General features: G+C 42.5%; 1 protein-coding gene across 4 annotated transcripts in view; it reads right to left on the bottom strand.

Annotated features, from left to right (window-relative positions):
- The window catches only part of NXPE3 (neurexophilin and PC-esterase domain family member 3), a 54,539-nt gene that overhangs the window by 27,907 nt on the left and 11,738 nt on the right, over positions 1 to 14,894 (bottom strand). Inside the window, exons 1-6 of one of the 4 annotated variants that reach the window (XM_069757745.1) lie at positions 12,312 to 12,508; positions 9,078 to 9,690; positions 8,703 to 8,960; positions 8,141 to 8,386; positions 7,160 to 7,911; positions 6,831 to 6,904 (exon numbers count right to left, since the gene is read on the bottom strand). In XM_069757745.1, coding sequence (XP_069613846.1) covers positions 6,831 to 6,904; positions 7,160 to 7,896 — 811 coding nt within the window. In that variant the 5' untranslated portion in view covers positions 7,897 to 7,911; positions 8,141 to 8,386; positions 8,703 to 8,960; positions 9,078 to 9,690; positions 12,312 to 12,508. The other 3 variants (XM_069757744.1, XM_069757743.1, XM_069757747.1) reach the window with 3 other exon arrangements.

Here is a 14,894-nt window from a genome sequence, read left to right as displayed (position 1 = left end):
ATGGCCATCCAGTGAAATTGACACTATCAACATAACGTTTTGTGTTTACATAGTCCAAGTCAGCGACAAAAAAAAAAAGGATTGTCGTTGACGAAGAGCCATTGACTATCCACAATGAGACACTTATTAACCTTGTGGAAGCCAACCCCTCCATATGGGACCAGAGCGACAGCTCCCAACATGACATCGTGAAGAACCGGAAATTGTGGGATCAAATAATCTGTCACTTTGATCCCCGATACATGGAGAAGTCGACAACCTCAAAGAAAAAAATTGGTAAATATTGGTGACGTAACATCGGAAAATGTTTAAAAAAAAAATTTTTTTCTATCCTATCAACCTATCCACTTGTTGTCTGCTATCTATCTCTCAATTATCAACTATCTGTACACTATATATCTATCTATCTATACACTATTTCTTATCTAACAACTATCTATCTACTATTTATATATCAACTATCGTAGCAAACTATGAACAATTTTTCCTATATCTTAACACAATCTACTATTTTTATATATATTTTTTTTTTTTAAATTTAAAGCCGATGCTGTCCATACCCGTTGGAAGTCCATCCGCGATCGCTTTGTCCGTGACTACCGGAACAGTCAGAATGCACCAAGCGGATCAAGTGGCAAACGGGTGACACCGTATGTGCATTATGACCAACTGCTCTTTCTTCAGAAAACAGTGTCTCAGCGCTCGTAAGTACAAGAAGGTCTGTGTGCGAGACTAAATTGTTTAAAGGAAAATAAGTAATTTTTTTTTTTGGGTTACAGCACGATATGCAGTACCGCTGCTCCTAGACCAGCAGAGGAACTTGAGCCTTCTTCAGTGGAACCAACGCAACCTGAAGATGTGTCTGGCATCAGCGAGCCACGATCTGCGGATAGAAGCACTGTTGCTGCAGGTGTGAGTGCCCGGTTGCAATCACAGCGTGGACGCAAGCGAGCATCTCAAAAAGATGAAGCAGATGCAATTATCGTGGATGGACTCCAACGGGTAGAGGACATGTGTCGCAGTGAGCTCAAAGACCTGAGACGAGAAATTACCGAGCTGCAAGCACGCGAGTCTGTCTACTCTGCTAATGAGTGGAAGCTACTTTTATTATCCTATGTGCCTGTAGTACAAAATATCCCGGCACATAGAAACCTTATGTTTCGACAAAGACTTAACGAGCTTGTAGAGGAATTTGTGGGCACCGAGGAACCCGCTCCATCGGGAAGAAGAAGAATGGACATGCCGGCCTACAACCCTCAATATAGAGGCCGGGGTGAAACGAGCGTGGAACCTCAAAGACAATGTAGCAGTCCATCATATAGTTGGGCAGACAATACTCCCGTGCAGTACCAAAGTCTTTAGTACAGTTCACTGTCCACAGCCAGGTGCAATTACCGTGTTGCAATTTTTTTTTTTTTTGGGGGGGGGGGGGGGGGTTTGTTGTTAATTTCTATTTTCCTTTTTTTTTTCATACCTATGGGATATCATATGTTACACCTGTGTACCAACAGTTTGTTGGGAAAATACAAAAACATTTAGTAAACTGTTTCAAATTTCAGATTCTTGTATGACTTTAACTTTAACTTTTTACACGACATAAGGTAACTTTTTACACGACATCAGGTTAAACAACATAACTTTTTACACGACATCAGGTTAAACAACATAACTTTTTACACTACGTAACTTTTTACACGACATCAGGAAGACTTTAAATTATTTTCACACGTGTCTGTCTTGCCATGGAACCTGGCCTTCATGTGTGAAGTAGTGTGCAAATTGATCACGAATCCTCATTATTTGTGATGCAGAACGAACTGTAGTCGATTCAATGCTACTGAGGTTCGACTCACAATCATTGGGGTCTACCAACTGGGGTTCATGTCTCGCCACAAAATTGTGCAGACAGATGCATGCCTTCACAACACGGTCCACATTGTCTGGTTGTAGTTGCATGCAGGTTAGTAAAATCCGCTATTTTAATGTCAAAATCCCAAAGGCACACTCCACATAACGTCTAGCTCGGCTCAAGCGATAATTAAAAATGCGCCTGCTGGAGTCTAGACTACGGCTTGAGTAGGGCTTGAGGAGATTTTGTCCTAGTTGGAAGGCCTCATCACCAACTAAAACATAGGGCAAACTTGGGCCTTCGGTCCCCGGAAGAGGTCGTGATGACGGTATGTTTAAACTTTGGCTGTACAAACATTGGCCCATGTTGGAGTCTCTGAATACTCTGGAATCGTTAGTCCGGCCATAAGCTCCAATATCCACAGCAACAAAACGGTACCTGGCATCCGCAATCGCCATCAATACTATAGAAAAGTATTTCTTATAGTTATAGTAGAGGGAACCACTATGTGCAGGTTTCTGAATCCGAATGTGCTTTCCGTCCACGGCACCAATACAATTGGGGAAATTAGCCACATCCTCGAACTGTTGGGAAATTGCTAGCCACATTTCTGATGTTGGTGTTGGTAGCACAAGTGGTTGCAAGTTGTTCCAAATGGCATCACAAGTTTCCCGAACCAGTTGACAAATTGTTGACTTCCCAAGTCGAAACTGGTAATGCAGTGACGCAAAAGTTTCTCCGGTAGCCAGATATCTGTTGACATTCAAAAACAAAAAAAAAAAAATAGGATTTTAATGATCTAAAGGCTAGTTTACAATATAATATACAATTGCAAAATGAACATTAGGCCACACGATACCGAGATCTAGTCTTTGTCAATAGAATGATAAAAAAATGTATAATTACCTCACAGTCACTACTAAACGTTGCTCCGCACTGATGCTTTCACGAAAAGTGCTGCGATGATGATGTATCTCATCCTTCACATGTGAGAGCAGAACATCAAAGGTCTCAATGGACATCCGTAGATAGCGTTGGAATTTGAAGGGATGATCCCGAAGCTGCACACACAGGGTGTGAAAGGCACCATATGTACTCCGCAAGAAATTCACTTCGTGGATCCAATATCTCCTTTGCGAACTACGCTTTCTCTGCCAAAGTCGCAACCGCATCAAGCGAAATCTGACGAGCTCAGACACAAACATCTTGCTAGCAGAAGTTCACTCAATGCTTTCAAAATGGAGAATGAGTCTGTGCCCACACCCGACAATGACAAAAGGGAAAAAAAACAAAACAACAACTTTATTGACAGTGACAAACGCAGACAAACGGATACTTCGTAAACGGACATCAAAATGAAAAAACGCGATCACATGCGTTAACGCTAGCGTTACCGTGACGACGAATTTCACATATTTTGGCTCCGTTTCTGTACATGCGTTTAACGCATCCGTTTAACGCCATGTACTTGACGCAATGTGAACCTAGCCTAAGAAAAGAGAAGAAGGCAGAGCCAAGGGCGGAGACGCTGGAGGCGGAGCCAAGAGCGGAGACGGTGGAGGCGGAGCCAAGAGCGGAGACGCTGGAGGCGGAGCCAAGAGCGGAAACGCTGGAGGCGGAGCCAAGAGCGGAGACGCTGGAGGCGGAGCCAAGAGCAGAGACGCTGGAGGCGGAGCCAAGAGCAGAGACGCTGGAGGCGGAGCCAAGAGCAGAGACGGAGCCAAGTGCAGAAACACAGGAGGCGGAGCCAGATAGTACCGCAAAGAGCGGAGCCAGATAGAACCGCAAAGAGCGGAGCCACAGAGCAAAGCCAGAGAGTGCGAAGCAAAGTCTGAGTGCAGAGCCGCAAGAGTGCGGAGGGTAAGCAAACAGAAAACACAAGGAAAGAAAGCAGGGAAGGAAGCCACAGACGAGGAGACCGAGAAAAGACAAAGTACAGACAAGGCAATAGAACAAGACACAGGGACAAAGACACAGGGACCAGGATATTCTGCCTCCTGGAGGGCGGATTACAAGAACAAGGCAAAAGCACAGAGAAAAGCTCAGAGGGAGTAACTCAGAGCAAGGCCAGGCAAACTCAGCAGCTAAACACTAACTGAGCTAACACATTGCACAGGCCCAGAGCACAGGGTGGAGCTGCACTATATACAGGAGGCCTCTTGATAATTGGTCAGGAACTGATTGGACAGGTGCATCTGATTCCTATAAGAACCAGAGAGTTCAGGCGCCGGCCCCCTATACACATAGCCATGAGGCATGCAGAGAGCAGAGACATAGAACATGGAGCTGGCATTAAAGAGAAAGCACATCATGGCCTGGAGCAGTGGGTAAGATTGTGTGAGAGATGTGAGGCCATGCTGTGATGCCAGCAGAGTTGTTACAGCGACATAATGTCGCTCTGCACAGTAACACGACCACCCCCTCATTTAAAACAGTATCCTCAAAAAATAAAATAAGTACATCACTGCAGTAATAATATCCCTTAATTAGCCCCTATGGTAATAATATTTCCCACCCTGGCCCCCATGTATCTCATTCCTGGCTCTAGCCATATGTTCTCCCATTCTGCCCTCATGAGGATCCATTCTGCCCTCATATGATCTCCGCATCCTGCCCCATCTGTCCCATGATCCTGCCCCATCTGTCCCATGATCCTACCACCCCATCTGTCTCCATCGTATCCATCCTGCCTCGTGATCCTGCACCATGTGTCTGCATCCTGCACCATGATCCTGCCCCATCTGCCGCCATCCTGCCCAATCTTTCTCCATATTCCTGCCCTATTTGTCTTCATCCTGCCCCCATGTCTTCCGTGTCTCACATTCTGCCCCATGTCTCCATCCTGCCCCCTGTGTCATTTCCATTCCTGCCCGTGTTGTCTCCATCACCTGCCCCCGTGTCTCCATTCCTGCCCTCGTGTCTCCATCACCTGCTCCCGTGTCGCCATTCCTGCCCCCGGCTTGCCGCATTCAATAAAAATCAAAAAAACACCTTTCTCCTTACCTGGCCATGGTCCAGCGCCGATGTCCATCCCTGGCATTTCAGTGCGGACTCGCCGGCGAATAACAATGTCGTCATAAGCCGGTGACGTTCTAGACACATTCCGACTAGACTTGCCCAACCTTGCTCAATTCACCTATAGAGTGAGTCGGTGCATGTCTAGTCTGCATGTGACTGTATGTATGCAAATTGCACCCGACACTGGCACCAGAGAATCCTGACAGCATGCAGTGTGTGGTCTCTGTTAGGATTTACAAGTATGCAATCACATTGAGTGACTGCAGACTTAAATTCAAAGCCTGGACAATCCCTTTAATGGTACGTGTACAGTTTTTTTTTTTTCATGTGACAAAAAAATTACAATTTTTCAAGCAAAAATTGATTCAATAAAGGCCTTTTTAGTGTCTGAAGAAATATAATCTACCTCTCCAACATTATTTTCAGTTTGAACAAATTAAACTCTCCATCATGGTCAACTTAAAAGATGTTATCTTTGAGGTTGCCCAGAATGAGTTGGACGTCATTCTGCTATCTCCAATGGGTACTCCCTCAATATCGGTTCTGTACTCTGTAATGAGGTCTAATTTATTGGGGGTCCACCCGAACATTTTTTAAATATTGGAAGCATCAGTTGGACAATGTGGAGATTCATAGTAAGATCATGGCAGGATGGAGCGTGTTCCGAAAACACATTATAAATGAAGCGTGGAGAGAAACCCAACATAAAATTATGCATGGGGCCAACTATGCTTTCAATATCAGGGTACACTATCTCCTTATTTAGCCTTATTACACTTCTGGAGTGATGTGGATAATCGTGGCAGAAAGGTGGGTGGTCCTACTATACTGATGCATACCTTGCTTATAATGGGGAAGGAACTGCTCCTTAAATATTGGCTAAATCCAAACTCCCCACCCCCATTGTAGAATTGATACCACAAATGAAGCATTTCATGGAGGTGGAGCAAAGGGGTGCATTTTACAATAAAGAAATGCAAGAGGGTAAGTTTCTTCTAAAATGGAGGCAATTTATTGTGAATTGTTGCTCTTTGAGGGAAATTTTATATACTCGAGGACATCAAGTACAACCTGGGGCTATTGCGGCTGAATTAAAGTAGGGGAGGTTATTTCTAGGTCAGTGCTTACAATTTATAATTTGATTACAAAAGAACAGTTTTTTCATTTGTTATTCAATAAAACTCAATGTCAGCTAAGTCACATGTTCAAATAGTTGATGATAGTATAAAGATTTTAATTTTTGTGTTTATGTCATGCCAGCTTAATTAGCAAAAGTCGGTATTATCTGCCCCGTCTGCGCACAGGAATTTGATATTCTTCCACAGCCTGGTCTGTTAATGTATTTTCTGAAAATTTCAATAAAAATTAGGTTTTAAAATAAAAGAAAGGCTGTTCTATGTGTCATTTGACAGGCATTTTTCTATTCAAAAGAGTTTTTGTTGGCGTTTTAATAACGTTTCCTGAATTGTTTTCATAACTTTTTTTAGCTTCTTCAAATTTATTGATTTAATTTTTTAAGCTTTTCATTTTTTTTTAATCCATTAAGCAATGAATAAAACGCTGTCATTTTATGAGGTGTAAAAACCTCAATAAACGCTTGCAAAACCTTTAAAAAAATGCAGATGGGTCTTTGTAGCGTTTTTGTAACCTTCCAATTGACTTCTAATGTAAGTGTATGGTACAGCTGCATAGCAGAAAACGCCTGGAAAATGGTGAAGGTCACTTCTTTTAAACATCTGCCATTTTTGGAAACCTGAAGCTAATCAAAATGATCAAAAGCCTGAACTTATGAACACCAAGCTGAGTTTCAACAGAAATGAAAAGTTAGTTCTTTTTTTAGCAATTTGTCAGGTAATTTTCAGAGTGGTCCTACGCCAAAACACTTCTTAAAAAATGATGTGTGAACATGCCCTAAAACAGTCCAAAACAATCCAGTTTATTATGAAGAAATGAAAAGAAATACCTTTCACTTTCCAAGGATGTACAGTCACTGTGTCTGGACCACTTGCCAGGATAGGTACTTTGATGTTCACCCCGCTTAAATGGAATGATAAAAGCACAAATTTAAAGAACTCTTTATCTAGATGATTAACACTAGTTGAATTTGTAGAGAGGAAAGATGGCTCACTAGATTTGTAGAAGCTCACTTTACATCCCCTCACGGACATTTGTCTATCCAGAATATAGACTACAGACATTGTCCTTGACTATTCGGCCGTCCAAGCATTATAAATGAATCATGAAAGTAAAACAACTAAATAAACAATTACTGGTAATCGGAAAATACCGTACCTTTGAAAGAACATGTTATCGTGGAAAGTCAAAAGATTTTTCATGTAGCCTCCTTTAGCATGATTTACTCGATTTGAGCATGATAACTTGTCGGGCTTGTAGCAGAACCAAGGTTCTCCAGTCTTAATGTCTGAGAAATTGCATATTGGTTGCTTCTCAGGAAGACAAACATTGCACATTGTGGTTTCAGAAAAGTCACCTGAACGGAAGAGACTTTTAAAGTAAACTCTGTCTGGTCTGTCTTCACGTAATCGTTGAAGAACTTGAATCCCTTCACTTGGATGAACCAGAATTACTGAAACAGTCACCCTACCAGGCCAAAGTAATGTAAAGCACACGCTATAGAACCCATTCTGATGGTCCAGGACCTTTCCCACTGCTCCAGCTTTCAAGAAAGGAGAATGAATTTTTACTTGCAAATAGTCTCCTCCATAGTGCTTTGGATTTCCTTCAAAGTCGTATGTTCTCACTAGGACTTCCAAAATATCCCCCACCTTAAATGGTGACTGAGACTGTAAGATCACAAAGTGACTATGAGCAGCATCGGTACTTTTCATAAATTCAGTCTTGACATGTGGTGGACTGGGCCATTCCAGAATTTTCAGTAGCATTTTCTGTTCTTCATATTCAGATCTGGACAGAATTTGAAGTCGATAATCGCAATGTCTTTTCTTTGCAGTTGATAGAGAATGAGCAGCATCACGGTGTGCGTCTGTCCACTCTGGCTCCAGACCCATCCTATGATTCAGATGCTGGCAAAGAAAATGTAGAAATCAATAAAGCAATGTGATGCAAGCCCTGTGTGTTAACAGCACCTGATCATTTTGTTACATTGTTTCCTATACATATAATGCTTTCATGAGAGGCAGGCTCCTTCTGCCCACCCAACCATGGTTGACAGCCTTTAAAGAGGTTTTCCAAAACTAATTTAACTCCCCTTCATTTGTCCTAACTACCACTTTTCTAACACACTTTTCTTACCTGTCCAGCTCCTGTAAGCTCAGCTCTCTGTGGGCCATATATCCTTGATTCTGGTCCTAGTAGTGGAAAACCTCTTTAACCTATGTGGGGTAATGAGGGCAGTCTGCCAGGCGGCTACCTCGCCCTCCCACCGCTTTCATGAATACATCATACATCAGCCTCCATATCCACAGCCGAAGCAGCACGCTGCAACTATTGATCTGTGCAAATCTTCATGAATAGGTGACAAATTACTGAAATCAGCACCTGTCAAGACAATATGTCACTCTCAGAGAGCTTACTAGGAGGGCTGACATTCCAGATTACTTTTAAAGGGGTTCTTCTGGAATAGCAAAACAACTAAGTTTATTAATAATAAATACATTTAATTAGTAAATAGTTTTGTCTAGGGAGGTAATCACTATAGAATTAAAACGACTGAAACTTGTCATAGAGTGCTAGGACAGAGGCCTGTGAGTATGTGCAGTAGGAAGCTCCACTGCTGCGACCTAGAGATAGTACATGGTATAGGCTATCATTCAGAATCACAAGTTGGACAGAAATGCGAGTGGCCTCTTCTTACCTCAGCATACCTGGTATCCCAAATATGATATCAGATAGACATGGTGTCCAGTGTTTTCTTAACTCGGCACTCTTTGTTTCTCCAGTAATAGATCACAAAGACAATGTAGACCACTGCGTGAGAAGCCTCTTTATCTTGGAACTGCTTGTATCTCTAGTATTAAATCAAATAGACTGGGTGGACAGCAGTGTGAGCAGCCTCTTCTCACCTTAGCACTCTTTGTATCTCCAGTATTAGATTAGGTAGACTGGGTGGACACTATTAGATCAGATGGACAGCAGTGTGAGCAGCCTCTTCTTACCTCAGCATTCCTTGTATCTCTAGTATTAGATCAGATAGACTGGGTGGACAGCAGTGTGTTTGGCTGTTTCTTACCTCAGAACTCCTGGTATCTTCACTATTAGATCAGATGGACAGCAGTGTGAGCAGCCTCTTCTCACCTTAGCACTCTTTGTATCTCCAGTATTAGATTAGGTAGACTGGGTGGACAGCAGTCTGTTTGGCTTCTTCTTACCTCAGAACTCCTGGTATCTTCACTATTAGAGCAGATGGACATCAGTGTGAGCAGCCTCTTCTCACCTTAGCACTCTTTGTATCTCCAGTATTAGATTAGGTAGACTGGGTGGACAGCAGTCTGTTTGGCTTCTTCTTACCTCAGAACTCCTGGTATCTTCACTATTAGATCAGATGGACAGCAGTGTGAGCAGCCTCTTCTCACCTTAGCACTCTTTGTATCTCCAGTATTAGATTAGGTAGACTGGGTGGACAGCAGTCTGTTTGGCTTCTTCTTACCTCAGAACTCCTGGTATCTTCACTATTAGATCAGATGGACAGCAGTGTGAGCAGCCTCTTCTCACCTTAACACTCTTTATATCTCCAGTATTAGATCAGATAGACATCGTGGCAGCAATGTCAGTAGCCTCTTCTTACCTCAATATCACTGGTATCTTCAGTATTAGTTCAGAATATCCACTTGGAGCACATTTTCCTACACAAGAAGGGAGAAGGAAGGAGTGTAGAATAGGCATATGTCCCAACATTCTAGGACAAGTTTCTGTCATTGTAACAAGATGTCTGCAATGCCATTTTTACAGTGATCAACTCTGTAGACAAACAATTGTGATTTGCTAATTAAAAGTATTGAGAATTTTCTTTACAATTACATTTCCTTTAGATATTTTCTATTCCCGGAGAATCCCTTTAACCTTTTCTTGACACAGTCATTTTCCATTTTTTCCCTCCCTTCTTCCAAGAGTCACAATTTTTTCCTTCAGTATAACCATATGAAGGCTTGTTTTTTTGTGGGGCGAGTTGTACTTTTGAATGATATCATTCATTTGATCATGGGATGCACTGGAAAATGGAAAAATAATTCCAAGTCCATTGAAAATGCAAAAAAAATGCAATTCAATTGTTTTTTGAGTTTTTTTTATTTACCATGTTCTCCAGGTCAGTAAAAGTATGCAGATACCAAACATGTATAGTTGTTGATTTTTTTTAACCCCTTCATGACCCAGCCTATTTTGACCTTAATGACCTGGCCATTTTCTGCAATTCTGATTAGTGTCCCTTTATGAGGTAATAACTCAGGAACGCTTCAACGGATCCTAGCGATTCTGAAACTGTTTTTTTCGTGACATATTGGGCTTCATGTTAGTGGTAAATTTAGGTCGATAATTTCTGCGTTTATTTGTTAAAAAAATGGAAATTTGGTGAAAATTTTGAAAATTTCGCAATTTTCACATTTTTAATTTTTATTCTGTTAAACCAGAAAGTTATGTGACACAAAATAGTTAATAAATAACATTTCCCACATGTGTACTTTACAACAGCACAATTTTGGAAACAAAATTTTTTTTTTTGCTAGGAAGTTATAAGGGTTAAAATTTGACCAGTGATTTCTCATTTTCACAACAAAATTTACAAAACCATTTTTTTTAGGGACCACCTCACATTTGAAGTCAGTTTGAGGGGTCTATATGGCTGAAAATACCCAAAAGTGACACCATTCTAAAAACTGCACCCCTCAAGGTGCTCAAATGCGCAGATTGGGTGAAATTGGAGTTAACCCTTTCACCGATCTGCAGGGACGCAATCCCTTCATGACGCCACACAGGCGTCACAGGTCGGATTGGCACTGACTTTCACGACGCCTACGTGGTGTCAAAGGTCGGGAAGGGGTTAATATTTAAGTGGTGAAACAAAAATTGAGAAATTTGTCAAAAAAAATTCTGCTTTTGTCTCAATTTCCAAGACCCAATTATTTTCATTTTTCTAAATATTGAGCTGTGTGAGGGCTAATTTTTGCACCCTGAGCTGATGTTTTACTGATACCCTTTTGAGTAGATAAGATGTTTTAATCACCTCTCATTCTAATGTTGCGGCGGCCAAAAAATTTAATTTTGGCGTTTTGATTTTTTTCTTGTTATGTTGCTCACCAATTGGATTTATTTTATAATTTGATAAATCGGACTTTTATGAATGCAGCAATATCAAATATATGTTTGTTTCGTTTTTTAATGGGGCGATTTGAACTTGTGATTTTTTTATATTTTGTAAACGTTTTTTCTTTCACTTTTTACTGTATTTAATAGTCTCCTTAGGGGACTTGAAGCTGCGATCATCTGTGGTAGGCCGGGATCACACATGCGAGAAACACGTCCGTGTCTCGCATGTGAAATCCAAGCTCTGGCGCTGGCACTCCAGAGCGGAGCGTGCGGCTCCATGTGTTGCTATGCGGCCGCACGCTCCGCTCCACAGTGCCGGCGCCAGAGCTTGGATTTCACATGCGAGACACGGACGTGTTTCTCGCATGTGTGATCCCGGCCGTATACAAAGCATCAGCCCGGCGATCACGTTATAGAAGCACCGAAGGCAGAATGGAATAACTAGCCACCTGTACATGTGTGTTAAGTGCCACTGTCTGAGATTGACAGCAGGATTTAACAAGTTCACAGCCAAGGGCTGCTAGAGACACATGATGGCTGGTTAAATCAGAGATTAAAGAGATACATTTGGCAGCAAGTATACAGTGGCATGCAAAAGTTAGTTTGGTCACCCCTGGTCAAAATTACTGTTATTGTGAACAGCTAAGCAAGTTAAAAATGAAATGATGGGCATATATGCTCTGGAGGAATATGCCTGACAGTTTAGGACACAGGTCCATGTTGGATTTTTTGGGCCTGCTCTCCTGAGACCTAGCAATCTAGATGAGTGGGTGGTTAATAGCCAGCAGGGACCTGCCTTTTGGACTAGTCACCTCATCGCTGGGCACACTTTTTTAACAATGTTTTTTCTCTGAAAACCACAAAGTAAAATAGAGATGTTTAGGATGGAGAAGCAGATCCCCGATTCACATTGTCTGTAGTTCGGGTGGCATGAATAATTTGACAGGTTCCTTTCAATTCCTCTGCAAAGCCACCACAAAGGAAACTCCACAGAAAATTTATATTCTGCTTTCTGTCTAATATATGAGGGTCCCAACGGAGGACCTCCATTTAATATCGGCCATAATGCCCCATTACAGTAATAATAAATAATTTTTTTTAACAAAAAAACTTTAATTGTAAAGCCAACGCGCAGAGGCAAGTCCTCCATGAGCTTCCTTACCTCTACCAGATGGATGTTACTAACCAGAACCAGCACCACCAACAAGAAGATGAGCACAAAACATATCTGGAACCTGTACAAGGTGCACCACATTTTTTTGCAGATATTCCAACATCCATATTATATTCTGGGGTGAGCATGGCCCAGCTTATTTGGGATAGTTTAGATCACCGATGCATGTTCCTCTACTGCCATTATTCTCTAGAAAAACAAAACAAAACAAAAAAAAATTTAAAGATGACTTCAATGTGAACAGGACTCTGAAGCTTCCCCAATTACATGAAATGATGACGCAAGCGCAAGCTCAGCACCACTTCATTCTGTATCTGACTGCCCATTTGGACAAATGTATTGACACCCACGTCTCAATCAATGAATTCAGGCCGTTCAGTCAGTCCCATTGCCAGAGGTGTATAAAATCCAGCCGCTAGCCATCCAGTCCTTAATAACATTTGTAAAAGAATGGGTTGTTATAAAGAGCTCACGGAGTATGATAGTGGTGATGTAATAGGACGCCACCATTGTAACAAGGCAGTTTGTGAAATGTATTCCTTCCTAAATATTCCACGATCAACTGATATTGTGGAAAAATGGAGGCGTTTGGGAACCAAAACAACTCAGACATGACGTAGCAGACCACGTACAGTTACACAACCGGGTCGCTGATTTCCAAACCACCTCTGGAATTATCATCTGCACCAAAACTATGTGCTGGGGCAAAATGGCATGGGTTTCCATAGAATAGCAAAATCTGTATACCAGTAATACTCAACAGATGAACCCACTAGAAAAGGTACTATTAAATACAGCGCAAGTGGAATTAAAACATAACTTTTACTAGAGATGGATAAAAGTCAAAACAAAAAGTCACCCAAAAGTGATATAAAAAACACCAGGGCAAGTAAGAGCAGGAGCTTGGGGGATAGACTACTGTTAGCCCCATAGGGAACGGCAGGGTATTGTCAGTTCCCTGCATCAATCTCCGGAGTGTTCCCTTACCTGGCCTTCCGGTACTCCTGCTCATGCACCCTGGAATCGGTGAGATTGTTCCGTTTTCCATTTTTTATTTTCATTAGTGACACCATGGTATAGGTGTCATCATTTGCTACTCTTTGATAATTGTTCATTTACATGCAACCTACTGTATGAAATATCGTTGTAGGATTCATATGTATTTCTGGCAGCTATTTGAACCATACGGTGGTGCATTTTTCATCCGCAAGTGCCTCTGCAGGCGGAGTTTGTTCAATCCTATTAGGGGCTTTGTTTGTGTCTCTTCGTTGAGACCCTACCCCTGGTGTTTTTTATATCACTTTTGGGTGACTTTTTGTTTTGACTTTTATCCATCTCTAGTAAAAGTTATGTTTTAATTCCAATTGCGCTGTATTTAATAGTATCCATAGCCAAACTGGTGTTTGCAAGCTGTAAAGGAGCTATCCAAGTATGAGATCACGGTCTGCAGGCATGTGATGGCAGACTTCTGGATTGTGATAGTGTGCGGTGCGTATGGTTGGTATGAACTTGTTCCGGGTCACAGGAGATATCAGATAAGAAAACAAGGGTGTGGGGGCGTGGCCTGAGAGTCCATGTGAGCGGACGTGCGGCTGTGAGCTCCCGCCGCTGTACATCTTAAAATCCTGCAGAGCCGCTGCTGTTTGGTCCCTGAAGGGGCTTATCGGTGCGGGGAGACTTGTAGAGCCCGGTAGCGCTGAGCGGTAGCGCTTAAACCGGCGAAAATGACAAGGAGATGGCAGAAGGACGCGGGAGCCGGGGAGGCAGGCGCTATCCAAGATGGCGCCGACACAAGGGAGAAGGCAGACAAGGAGAACGCCGCATGCAGAAAGCGCATGGAAGTGGCGGCAAAGCTCCAGCAGTTTGCGAGAGCGGAGGCCGCAGAGGAGAGAGCCGGAGCTGATACCGAAGAGGAGGAGGAGGAGGAGGAGGAGAGCCCAGCAGGAGAACATGAGGTACAACAGGGGAGAAAGGAGAGTAAAATGGCGGTGGCAGAAGGGGGACCCGAGGAAATGGCGCCAGAAGCTGAGCCTACCCTAAGAGACGTTTTTGCGCTAGTTTCTTCATGTAAACAGTCTCTGACCTTACAGATACAGGAGGTTAAGGAAGACACAGCCCAGATAAACGCAGCCATGCAGAAGATTGACAAACGTGTGGGGGAGGTAGAGGAGAGAGTGAGCACTGCAGAAGACCATATAGTGCAGCTGCAAAAAGCAGAGAAAAAGTTCACTCAAGCAATAGCTGAATTGGCGGCAAAAAAATGAGGACCTTGAGAACAGGTCCAGAAGAAATAATATCCGCATAGTGGGCATCCCTGAAAAAGCTGAAGGGAGGAATCCAACGGAGTATATTGAAAACTGGCTGTTAGAGACATTTGGAGATATGGCGCTAACAAAAGTGTTCGCGGTAGAAAGAGCGCATAGGGTCTCACCGAAACCACCTGTCCCTGGAGCGAATCCCCGTACCATGCTTGCCAAAATTCTAAATTATAGAGACAGAGACATTATCCGGAGGAAGGCCAGAGACATGACGGATCTGACAGTTGAAGGCCAAAAGATTGCTATATACCCA

Source organism: Ranitomeya imitator, chromosome 3, assembly GCF_032444005.1.
Source record: "Ranitomeya imitator isolate aRanImi1 chromosome 3, aRanImi1.pri, whole genome shotgun sequence".
Classification (NCBI taxonomy): Eukaryota; Metazoa; Chordata; class Amphibia; order Anura; family Dendrobatidae; genus Ranitomeya; species Ranitomeya imitator.
Note: the sequence above shows the minus strand (reverse complement) of the source record. Positions and strands in the feature narration are given on the sequence as shown.